The 11,613-nt window shown below is 58.8% G+C and overlaps 1 protein-coding gene across 20 annotated transcripts in view; it reads left to right on the top strand.

The window, feature by feature from the left end:
- GAK (cyclin G associated kinase) overlaps positions 1 to 8,103 on the top strand; it is a 97,310-nt gene extending 89,207 nt beyond the window's left edge. For 19 of the 20 annotated variants that reach the window (XM_034958113.3, XM_003811302.6, XM_063603627.1 and 16 more), the window contains 4 exons: positions 5,463 to 5,687; positions 6,353 to 6,501; positions 7,312 to 7,488; positions 7,606 to 8,103. In XM_034958113.3, the coding sequence (XP_034814004.1) occupies positions 5,463 to 5,687; positions 6,353 to 6,501; positions 7,312 to 7,488; positions 7,606 to 7,707 (653 nt within the window). In that variant the 3' untranslated portion in view covers positions 7,708 to 8,103. Of the gene's footprint in view, positions 1 to 5,462; positions 6,033 to 6,352; positions 6,502 to 7,311; positions 7,489 to 7,605 lie in introns of those variants that run through there. The other variant, XM_008963718.6, reaches the window with a different exon arrangement.
- Positions 8,104 to 11,613: the final 3,510 nt, after the last annotated feature.

Raw genomic sequence — 11,613 nt, 5'->3', positions numbered from 1 at the left:
AGAGCCAGTCATGAGCAGAACGTCGTCAGCTTGGTAACAAGCATGTCGAGAGACCCACAGCCAGGCCAGGCGGAGTGGCTCACACCGTAACCCCAGTGCTCTGGGAGGCCAACGTGGGAGGATTTCCTGAACCCAGGAGTTTGAAACCAGCTTGAGCAATATAGTGAGACCCCTGTAAGAATTAGCCAGCTGTGGTGGTGAACAGCTGTGGTGGTGAGCAAGTGTGGGCAGCTGTGGTGGTGAGCAAGTGTGGGCAGCTGTGGTGGTGAGCAGGTGTGAGCAGCTGTGGTGAGCAGGTGTGAGCAGCTGTGGTGAGCAGGTGTGAGCAGCTGTGGTGAGCAGCTGTGGTGGTGAGCAGGTGTGAGCAGCTGTGGTGGTGAGCAGCTGTGGTGAGCAGGTGTGAGCAGCTGTGGTGAGCAGGTGTGAGTAGCTGTGGTGGTGAGCAGCTGTGGTGAGCAGGTGTGAGCAGCTGTGAGCACCTGTGGTGGTGAGGTGTGAGCAGCTGTGGTGGTGAGCAGGTGTGAGCAGCTGTGGTGAGCAGGTGTGAGCAGCTGTGGTGGTGAGCAGGTGTGAGCAGCTGTGGTGAGCAGCTGTGGTGAGGTGTGAGCAGTTGTGAGCAGCTGTGGTGGTGAGCAGCTGTGGTGAGCAGGTGTGAGCAGCTGTGGTGAGCAGCTGTGGTGAGCAGGTGTGAGCAGCTGTGGTGAGCAGGTGTGAGCAGCTGTGGTGGTGAGCAGGTGTGAGCAGCTGTGGTGGTGAGCAGGTGTGAGCAGCTGTGGTGGTGAGCAGGTGTGGTGAGCAGGTGTGGTCCCAGCTACTCAGCAAGCTGAGGTGGGAAGATCACTTGGATCGCTTGAGCCCAGGAGGTCAAGGCTGGACTGAGCTATTATTGCATCACTGCACTCCAGTCTGGGCAGCAGAGCAAGACCCTGTCTCAAGAAACCTGCAGCCAACATCTTTTGTTTGTTTGTTTTGAGACAAGAGTCTTGCTCTGTTGCCCTGGCTGGAGTGCAGTGGCATAATGTCGGCTCACTGCAACCTCCACCTCCCAGTTTCAAGCAATTCTCCCGCCTCAGCCTCCTGAGTAGCTGGGATTACAGGTGTGCACCACCACGCCCAGCTAATTTTTGTATTTTTAGTAGAGACAGGGTTTCACCATGTTGGCCAGGCTGGTCTCAAACTCCTGACCTCAAGTGACCTCCCAAAGTGCTGGGATTACAGGTATGAGCCACCCTGCCTGGCCAAGCCAATATCATTTTTAACCATCCTCCTAAAATCAGGAACAGGGCAGGAGTGTCTTTTCTCCACTTGTACTTGTCGGAAGTCCCAGCTGCTGCCATTTGGCAAGAAAAGGAGGTCAAAGTTACACGCACTACAAAGGGAGAAATAAAATTACTCCTGTCTGCAGATGACACGATTGTCTGCGCAGGGACTCTGAAGCAATCTACAAAGATCTTTTAGAACTATGAGTTCAGTAAGGTCGCAGGATACCAGGTCAACACACAAAAATCTGTCCTATTTCTGTTTACTTGCAATTATACAAGGAAGCCAACATTTAAAACAGTACCATTTACAATCACCTTTTTTTTTTTTTAGAAAAAATAAACATTTAGGTATAAATCTGACCAGACATGTCTAGGGCTTGTGTGGTGGGACTACAAAACCAACTGTGGCGAAAGAGACCAGAGGAGATGCGAGTGAAGGGACAGACGCTGCACTCACGGCCTGGAGGCTCCCGAGTAAGGTGGCCGTTCTCCTGTGTGCATCTGTAGCCTAACGCAGTTCCTACCAACGCCTCAGCAGGGATTTTCCTAGATACAAATGAGCTTACTGTACAGTGTATTTGAAAGACAGATGGACTAGATGCCTGGAATAGTTTATTTTTTTGAGATGGAGCCTCGCTCTGTCGCCCAGGCTGGAGTGCAGTGGCCTGATCTCGGCTCACTGCAAGTTCCCTTACCGGGTTCATGCCATTCTCCTGCCTCAGCCTCCTGAGTAGCTGGGACTACAGGCACCCGCCACCACGCCCGGCTAATTTTTTGTGTTTTTAGTAGAGATGGGGTTTCACCGTGTTAGTCAGGATGGTCTTGATCTCCTGACCTCGTGATCCGCCCGCCTCAGCCTCCCAAAGTGCTGGGATTACAGGCGTGAGCCACCGCACCCAGCCATGCCTGGAATATTTTTGTAATGGAAAAATGACATGGGAGAAGTCACTCTTCCTGGCTTTGAGGCTTACTCTGAAGCCACAAATCAACATTGCGGCGATGGCAGACAGACGCGTCTGTGGAGAGAAGAGAGGACTCAGAAATAGGCCACACAAGAGAGACCAGCGGAGCTTTGACAGAGGCAGAAAACCCGTTCATCAGATGGTCTGGAGCACCTGGGCAGCGCTAGGCAAAGCCCTAAGCCCACGTTCTACAGAACAGCTCATCAGAATGCAGGGCCTTTAGGTGAAAACCTTTGTGGCCTGGGGCTGGGCAGAGTTCGTAGACTCGCCACCCAAACCACACCCATAAGAGGACAGGTGGACCCAACTTCAGAGCTCTGAGCATCTGAGCTGCGGACTGGGAAAAGATATTTCCAAACCACCTATTTGACAAAGGACTCATCTACAGAATATAAAAATACAGTCAAAAACAAACTGAAAGCAATCCAGTTAGAAAATGGGCGAGAGACGGCCAGGCATGGTGGCTCATGCCTGTAATCCCAGCACTTTGGGAGGCTGAGGCGGGCGGATCACCTGAGGTCGGGAGTTCGCGACCAGCCTGACCAACATGGAGAAACCCTGTCTCTACTAAAAATACAAAAATTAGCTGGACATGGTGGCACAGGCCTGTAATCCCAGCTACTCGGGAGGTTGAGGCATGAGAATTGCTGGAACCTGGGAGGCGGAGGTTGCGTCAGCCGAGATCTTGCCACTGCACTCCAGCCTGGGCGACAGAGCAAGACTCTGTCTCAAAAAAAAAAAAAGAAAATGGGCAAGAGACATGAAGAGACCTCCAGCACATCGACATCTGATGGCCGGGAAGCACAGGCCGAGACACCCAGCATCACCGAATGCTGGCGCGGAGGAGGCCGGAACGCGGAGGAGGCCCGAACGCGGAGGAGGCTGGAGCGCGTGCCTCACGCCTTCCCCGGGGGGACGAGCCGCGTGCCTCGCGCCTTGCCCGGGGGGACGAGCCGCGTGCCTCGCGCCTTGCCCGGGGGGACGAGCCGCGTGCCTCGCGCCTTGCCCGGGGGGACGAGCCGCGTGCCTCGCGCCTTGCCCGGGGGGACGAGCCGCGTGCCTCGCGCCTTGCCCGGGGGGACGAGCCGCGTGCCTCGCGCCTTGCCCGGGGGGACGAGCCGCGTGCCTCGCGCCTTGCCCGGGGGGACGAGCCGCGTGCCTCGCGCCTTGCCCGGGGGGACGAGCCGCGTGCCTCGCGCCTTGCCGGGGGGACGAGCCGCGTGTCTCGCGCATTGCCCGGGGGGCGAGCTGTGTCTTATGCATTGCCAGGGTTGAGCCGTGTCTCTCAGGCATTCCCGGGGAGTGGCAAGTGGCAGGGCCGCTCTGGAGAACAGGTGGTCGGTTTTCTACGAAGCTAAACACACAGCTACTGAGCTACCGTGGGACATTTATCCCAGAGAAATGGAAACTCTCATTCACACACAAGTCCGTAACAGGCGTTCAGAGACGTGTCTGTTGTAGCCAAACAGTGGCATCAACCCAGGTGTCCTACAGGTGAACGGTTCAATACGTGGTCCGCACACCACGAGATGGCCCTCGGCAGGGAGGGGGAGTGGCGGATGCCCTGAGCCTGAGTGAAGAGCGCCAGTCCAGAGGCTGCAGCTGTTGGTCCCCTTCTAGAACATAACTAAGATGACAGTCTGGGCATGGTGGCTCACACCTACCATCCCAGCCCTGTGGGAGGTGAGGCCAGCGGGTCTCTTAAGCCTAGGAGTTTGAGACCAGCCATAGTGAGACCCCGTCTCCCAAAAAAAAAAAAAAGATGACAGAACTGTAGTGAAGCATTCAGGTCGTGATTGCTGTGGTGCTGAGAAGAATCCGTGGTGCGGTCAGTGGTGCGGCCCCGCACTCACACACACGAGTCCAGCTGGCCACGTCTGGTGCATCTGTAGGTGGCGCGGCTGCCTGGGCTCAGTGCTTCTCTGAGGTTGTGAGAGACGCCCTCCCTGGGGGATGCTGGGCGCAGGTGCTCAGGGTATTTACAGCTTCCTGCTATTCTGATTATTCCAAAATAAAAAGTTAAAGGATCGGGCCAGGCACGGTGGCTCACGCCTGTAATCCCAGCACTTTAGGAGGCCGAGGTGGGCAGATCACGAGGTCAGGAGATGGAGACCATCCTGGCTAACATGGTGAAATCCCACCTCTACTAAAAAATACAAAAAAAATTAACCGTGCGTGGTGGTGGGCGCCTGTAGTCCCAGCTACTTGGGAGGCTGAGGCAGGAGAATGGTGGGAATCCGGGAGGTGGAGCTTGAAGTGAGCTGAGATCACACCACTGCACTCCAGCCTGGGTGACAGAGCGAGACTCCGTCTCAAAAAAAAAAAGTTACGGGATCAGCCCTGATTTGATGTGCTGCGAGAGGCAGTGGCCACGTGACAGATGCTGGTGGCCCTCTAGGACGCTACAGACGTGGGGACACTGCCTCAACCCTCGTGGACAAGCCCCGGGTCTGCCTTGGCTCATGGGGGTGACGTGGGGACACTGCCCCAACCCCCGTGGACAAGCCCCGGGTCTGCCTTGGCTCATGGGGGTGACGTGGGGACACTGCCCCAACCCCCGTGGACAAGCCCCGGGTCTGCCTTGGCTCATGGGGGTGACGTGGGGACACTGCCCCAACCCCCGTGGACGAGCCCCGGGTCTGCCTTGGCTCGTGGGGGTGACGTGGGGACACTGCCCCAACCCCCGTGGACGAGCCCCGGGTCTGCCTTGGCTCGTGGGGGTGACGTGGGGACACTGCCTCAACCCCCGTGGACGAGCCCCGGGTCTGCCTTGGCTCGTGGGGGTGACGTGGGGACACTGCCTCAACCCCCGTGGACGAGCCCCGGGTCTGCCTTGGCTTGTGGGGGTGACGTGGGGACACTGCCTCAACCCCCGTGGACAAGCCCCGGGTCTGCCTTGGCTCGTGGGGGTGACGTGGGGACACTGCCTCAACCCCCGTGGACAAGCCCTGGGTCTGCCTTGGCTCCTGGGGGTGGGGTGCTGCCTCCACAGCTGCCCCGTCCTGGTGTCTGCCCTCCATCCAGAGTGTTCCCGTCGCCCCAGCACCTGGCCTGTGCTCCAGCCCCTGGAGACCTTCACACGTGTGGGTGGAGCCGGCACCTCTGGACGGCCTCGAGTGATCGGTGTTCTATTTTGCAAGCGCATGTTTTCCAATATACGTGGTGCTCTGCGTTATAGAAACAGTAGTTGCCCCTCATGGACAACCAGATGCCGAGTTTCCGATCTCCGTCTCCACAGGCTCACCAGCTGGATTCCCTCCTGGGGGCTTCATTCCCAAAACGGCCACCACGCCCAAAGGCAGCAGCTCCTGGCAGACAAGTCGGCCGCCAGCCCAGGGCGCCTCATGGCCCCCTCAGGCCAAGCCGCCCCCCAAAGCCTGCACACAGCCAAGGCCTAACTATGCCTCGAACTTCAGTGTGATCGGGGCGCGAGAGGAGCGGGGTGTCCGCGCACCCAGCTTTGGTGAGTCCCCCACTCTCTGTTGCTGTGGAGTTTGCAGAGACCTCCCTGAATTGGCTAAAGGTAGAACCTATGTTGTTTTCTTCATCTCAGAGCCCAGTCCTGGGACAGGCACGGCCAAGCCACTCAGAGAACGACGCGGTTTCCGACGTGTGTCCACTGGTCTCTCTCTGGGTCAGGCCTCTGGGTCCCTCTTGTTCCAGTGACACCTTCTTGACCTGTTTTTAACAAATGGCCTTTGCAACCCTGTCTTGTCTTCCCTCTTCTTTACTCTGGAGGCATCAGGATGGTAGCCCTGTTCCCGGGAGCAGCAGGTGGAATTGGGCCTGTGTGTCTCTGCAGAAAGTTTCTGTTCTTAACTGGGCTTTGTGGCTCACGCCTGTAATCCCAGCACTTTGGGAGGCTGAGGCGGACAGATCGCTGGAGCCCAGGAGTTCAAGACCAGCCTGGGCAACAGTGATACCTCCTCTCTACAAAAAATGTAAAAATTAGCCAGGCATGGTGGCGCATGCCTGTGGTCCCAGCTACTTGGGAGGCTGAGGCAAGAGGATTGCTTGAGGCTGGGAGGCAAAGGCCGCAGAGAGCTGAGATCACGCCATTGCACTCTGGCCTGGGTGACAGAGTGGAGACCCTGTCTCAAACAAAAAAAAGTTTCTGTTCTTTTCTAGCTCAAAAGCCAAAAGTCTCTGAGAACGACTTTGAAGATCTGTTGTCCAATCAAGGCTTCTCCTCCAGGTCTGACAAGAAAGGGCCAAAGACCATTGCAGAGATGAGGAAGCAGGACCTGGCTAAAGACACGGACCCACTCAAGCTGAAGGTGGGTGGGTGGGCAGCTCTTCCTGGGAGCCCAGAGGCCTCAACCCATGGCCCCTGGAGCATCTGCTGTACCACATGGAGCCGGCGTCTCCAGACAGGGACCTGTCACTGCTGATGGGCCTGGCAGCCCTCGAGGACAGGGTGGCCTGAGGCCAGGGGGGCAGGGCAGAGTCAGGCCCCAGGCTGTGCTGCTCCCCACGTGCCCAGATGGCTCAGCGCTGGTGGGGGTGGGGTGGGCGGGCGTTACAGGAGTGAGTGTCCCGGGGTGTTTGCAGAGACTGTTGAGGGCAGGCGTCTCTTGGGGGCTGCTCTGGGTACTGAGCCTCCCAACCCAGGACGCTCACTGGGGGGTGAGGATGCAGCGGTCAGGCTGTCACTGTGCCGGCCCTGAGACACGCCCTGCTCTGTGGCTTGGCCGATGCCCAGCTCTGCAGGCCACATGCCCCTGTGACCTTGGGGTCCTTTCACAGGCACCAGGGACCATCCCCTTCTCCCTCGGAGTCTGGGGCCTGGGATGGGCCAAGGGGTTGCACCACCAGAACCAGGGTTTGTGTCCTCGGTGAACATCTGGCTTAGACGAGGGTCCCTCTGGCCCCAGGCCCTGAAACATGAAGGCCACCTGGCCCTGTGTCGTCCGGAGTGGGCTCTATATAGTTGAGGGCAGGGCGTGCAGTGGGACAGTGTCTGTGAGCCGGGCTGAGCCCACCCCACGTGACCAGGCACTTCCTCAGCGTCGTGCCTCAGTTTCCGCGGTGCAGAGGAGGAGGGCAGGCAGGTGCCCAAGGCTCAGCAAGCTCCGTGTCTCCCGCAGCTCCTGGACTGGATTGAGGGCAAGGAGCGGAACATCCGGGCCCTGCTGTCCACGCTGCACACAGTGCTGTGGGACGGGGAGAGCCGCTGGACGCCCGTGGGCATGGCCGACCTGGTGGCTCCGGAGCAGGTGAAGAAGCACTATCGCCGCGCGGTGCTGGCCGTGCACCCCGACAAGGTGAGCAGAGCTGCCAGGCGGCCACTTGAGGCCTTCAGGGGCGGGGGGAGGGGGAGGTCCTGCCCCGCCCGCTCCCACATGCTTATAAGAGGCGCTTACACCGCCTGTCACCCACAGGCCGCAGGGCAGCCGTACGAGCAGCACGCCAAGATGATCTTCATGGAGCTGAATGACGCCTGGTCGGAGTTTGAGAACCAGGGCTCCCGGCCCCTCTTCTGAGGCCGCAGTGGTGGTGGCTGCGCACACAGCTCCACAGGTTGGGAGCCGTCATGGGACCTGGGTCCCCACCGTGAGGACCCCGTGGGCGACAGCAGGTGTGGCCAGGGTGGGGCTCCGAGCCCCGGGTCACCGCCTGCCCAGCATTCCAGGCACATGAAGAGAAAGCATTCCAAAGCCTCTGATTGTTGTTTCCTTTTTCTCCTCCCGAAGGAACAGCTGATTCATGCTCCTCCCACAATTGTCACGTCTGTGATTTATTTGGTGTTTCGGGCGTGGTCTCTGGAGCCCCGGCACGTGGTGGGCCACGCTGCTGGCGCTCATGGGCCCTGGTGTTTGCACCGCACTTTGTAATCAGTCCCGTGGTTGTCTGTACAGAATTAAACTATTTTCCGATGACTGCTGTGTCTCCAGTGTGGATCCACTCGCCCAGGTGCCGTTCACCAGCTGGGGCACAAGGCTGTGCTTCCTCAGCAACCTTGCCGTGGTTGGATTGTTGCAGGGGCCGAGTGGAGAGGAGAAGCGGGTCCCGGGGCTGCAGTGGCTCTGGGCAGCTCTTCAGGGGGCCATAGAGCCCAGCCAGGGCAAGGCCAAGGGCGGGGGCCCCTGCAGTCCCCAGACCCCCTTCCTCCCCTCGGCCCCCGTCCCTCGGCCCCGGGACTCCTCTCTCCTCTCCACTTGGCCCCTGCCCCTGGGCCCTGGACCTAGGAGCAAGGGTGGGCTCCACACTGCCCCTGTGCCATCCCCGCAGGGCCGAGGTGGCCTCCAGGCTGTCGGGCTGGTGGAGGACCAGGGGCCCCTGGAAGGAGAAGGTGACCATGGTGAGCCCCCACCCCACAGCAGACTCGAGGCCCTGAATCACATAGCCCTGAACTCACCGCCAGGCTCTTCCTGTTTTCAGAGAATAATGACTTCACGTTTGCTATGCACCCGCCACTATTTTTAGCTCTTTTAAAAAATAATGAGAAGCTAAATAGGTGCTGAGATTTTCACATCAAGGTCGTCTGGATTCCGGCTCCGGGTCTGGCCACCCCAACTCAGATGCTCCTGCTCTGGGGGCAGCTCGGGCCACGCTCCCTCTAGGCTCTCCAGCCTCAGCCCTGTGCTGTGCGGCCCCCTCCTCTCCTGCTGCCACCCACGTCACACCCAAGCTCCAAACTAATCCCCCAGACCCCGCCCCAGACCCTTAACTCTGAAAGCTTGGGTCGCTTCTCCCCGGCCTGTGGCAAACCCAGCCACCCTGCCTGGACAAGTGAGTCCACCTCCCTCTGGCTGGCTGCACACCCTTCCTCCGTCAGGGGCCTGAGCCTCTGGTTATGGGTGGAGAGCAGCGGGTGGCCGGTCCAGGCTAGGCCGAGACTGCGGAGGATGGAGGAAGGTGTGGAGTGCAGCAGGTCACTGGTCCGGGGTAGGCTGAGATGGAGTGCATAGAATGGAGGCCAGGACGGTGGGGTCTGGGTTGCAGGACAGGAAAACCCCCATCCAGGCTGACCCAGCTCAGAAGGGAGTCTGTGGCCCCCACCTGGCCATGCTACCGCCAGAATTTCTCCTTTTCCAACCACTCAGCTCAGCATGGAGACACGCAGGTGCACAGGCATGTACAAGCCGTGCGCACACGCAGACGGCTACACAAGGTCACACACGGCGCCACCCAAACACCTGCGCACACGCAGACACGGCTGCACAGGGTCACGCACGGCGTTACCCGGACACCTGCGCACATGCAGACGGCTGCACAGGGTCACGCATGGCACCACCCGGACACCCACACGTGAAAGGCTCAGGATGCACCATCTTCCCAGCTGGCCACTGGCCTGAGTGCTGCCCACAGTCACTGAGGCTCCATTCTGCACGTGGGAGCCGGGTCTGCGGTCACCGAGCCTGTGACTATGCTCCATCCTGCACGTGGACACAAGGTCATCCTTGCCGGGTCATAATGCATAGACCACGTGAAGCTTGAAGAGAGACTGCACCTGTGTGACACCCCCTTGTGTGACAGCATCTTCTCGGTGACTTCACGGAGATACAAATGGCAGCGGCCAAGCAGCGATGCTCACATCACTGGTCCTGGAGGAAATGCAAGTTGGAGCCACAGCAAGATGCTGCCGCACCCACTAGGGCACCCAGTCAAGACCCACCAAGCCAAGTGTCCCCACGCATGTGGAGAAGCCCACACCCTCACGCAGTCTGGGTGGGAGCTTAAAATGGCACAACTGCTTTGGAAAACTGCTTGGCAGTCTTTTAAAAAGCAAAATAGATGCCGGTGCGGTGGCTCACACCTGTAATCCCAACACTTCGGGAGGCGGAGGCGGAGGCGGGCGGATCACCTGAGGTCAGGAGTTGGAGACCAGCCTGACCAACATGGAGAAACCCCGTCTGTACTAAAAATACAAAATTAGCCGGGCATGGTGGCACACGCCTGTAGTCCCAGTTACTCGGGAGGCTGAGGCAGGAGAATCGCTTGAACCTTGAGAGGCGGAGGTTGCAGTGAGCCGAGATCGCGCCATTGCACTCTAGCCTGAGCAACAAGAGCAAAACTCCATCTCAAAAAGAAAAAAAAAAAGCAAAATAGAAATTTCATACACAATTTAGCAATCTGCTCCTAGGTGTTGACCCAAGAGAAATGAAAGAGCAAGGCCACGCAGACGTGTTCAGGAACAACCCATGATCCACGCACAGGTGGACATACGAAGGAGCTGTGTGCGTCCACGCCACGGGGTCCTGCTCAGCATGGAGAGGGGTGAGCTGCTGGTGTGACGGCGCCACGGGGTCCTGCTCAGCATGGAGAGGGGTGAGCTGCTGGTGTGACGGCGCCACGGGGTCCTGCTCAGCATGGAGAGGGGTGAGCTGCTGGTGTGACGGCGCCACGGGGTCCTGCTCAGCATGGAGAGGGGTGAGCTGCTGGTGTGACTGCAGCACAGGGCATGCCCAGGTGTGTTAGTCTGTTCTCACACTGCTATAAACACATATCTCAGACAGGGTGATTTATAAAGAAAAGAGGATTAATGGAGTCACAGTTCCACATAGCTGGGGAGGCCTCATGAAAGTTACAATCATGGCGGAAGGCGAAGGGGAAGCAGGCACGTCTTAGCTGGTGGGAGGAGGGAGAGCAAGTGAGTAAAAGGGGAAAGTGCTGCACGCTTCCAAAGAAGCAGATCTTGTGAGAACTCACTATCCCGAGAATAGCAAGGGGAAGTCTGCCCCAGGATCTAGTCACCCCCCAGCAGGCCCCTCCCCTGACATGTGGCGATTACAGTTTGGCAGGAGATTTGGGTGGGGACACAGATCCAAACCATACCGTCAGAAGAGCAGCGAGCTCAGTAAATGGGGCCAGATCAAAAGGAGGGAGGTAGTGAACGACTCCATTCGTGTAAAATTCCAGCAAATGTGAAGTCCGCGACAGGCCAGCAGCAGATCCGTGGCTGGCGGGTGTGGGCGGAGGAGGATGTGCTGGCTCCAGGCAAGCACGCGTCAAATGCCTCAAACTGTGCTCCTCAAACGTGTGCGGATTGCATTTCTGTCCTGCGGGGGCTCAGACCCTCAATAGTAAGCTCCAGTGGGTGAAGCAGGCTGCTTTCCAGGTGGCCCGTGACACCCCCCATCCCCCAGATGTCCAGCTGCCCTCAGGCCACCTCCCTGGGCTCCCATGGGCCTCCTCTCCCTGTGCCCCCAGGGAGCTCCAGGGCTCTGAGGAAGGCCAACCCCAGAGGTGTGGGCATCTGCCCCAAGATGGAGCCCCCCCCCAACTCTGTGGGCCTCCAAGTGGGAGGACTTGGCTGCAAGGAGATGAGGGGGGCACTGAGTCATGCAGGAGGCCAGTGTGGCTGGAATGAGGTTCAGATCTGGGGGAGGGGCTGATTTTGTCCCTGAGCTGCTTTTAGCAGAAAAGCTGAGTGCTGAGGTCAGCTG

This window comes from Pan paniscus, chromosome 3 (genome assembly GCF_029289425.2).
Source record: "Pan paniscus chromosome 3, NHGRI_mPanPan1-v2.0_pri, whole genome shotgun sequence".
In the NCBI taxonomy this organism is placed as follows: Eukaryota; Metazoa; Chordata; class Mammalia; order Primates; family Hominidae; genus Pan; species Pan paniscus.
This window is presented reverse-complemented; position numbering and strand designations above follow the sequence as displayed.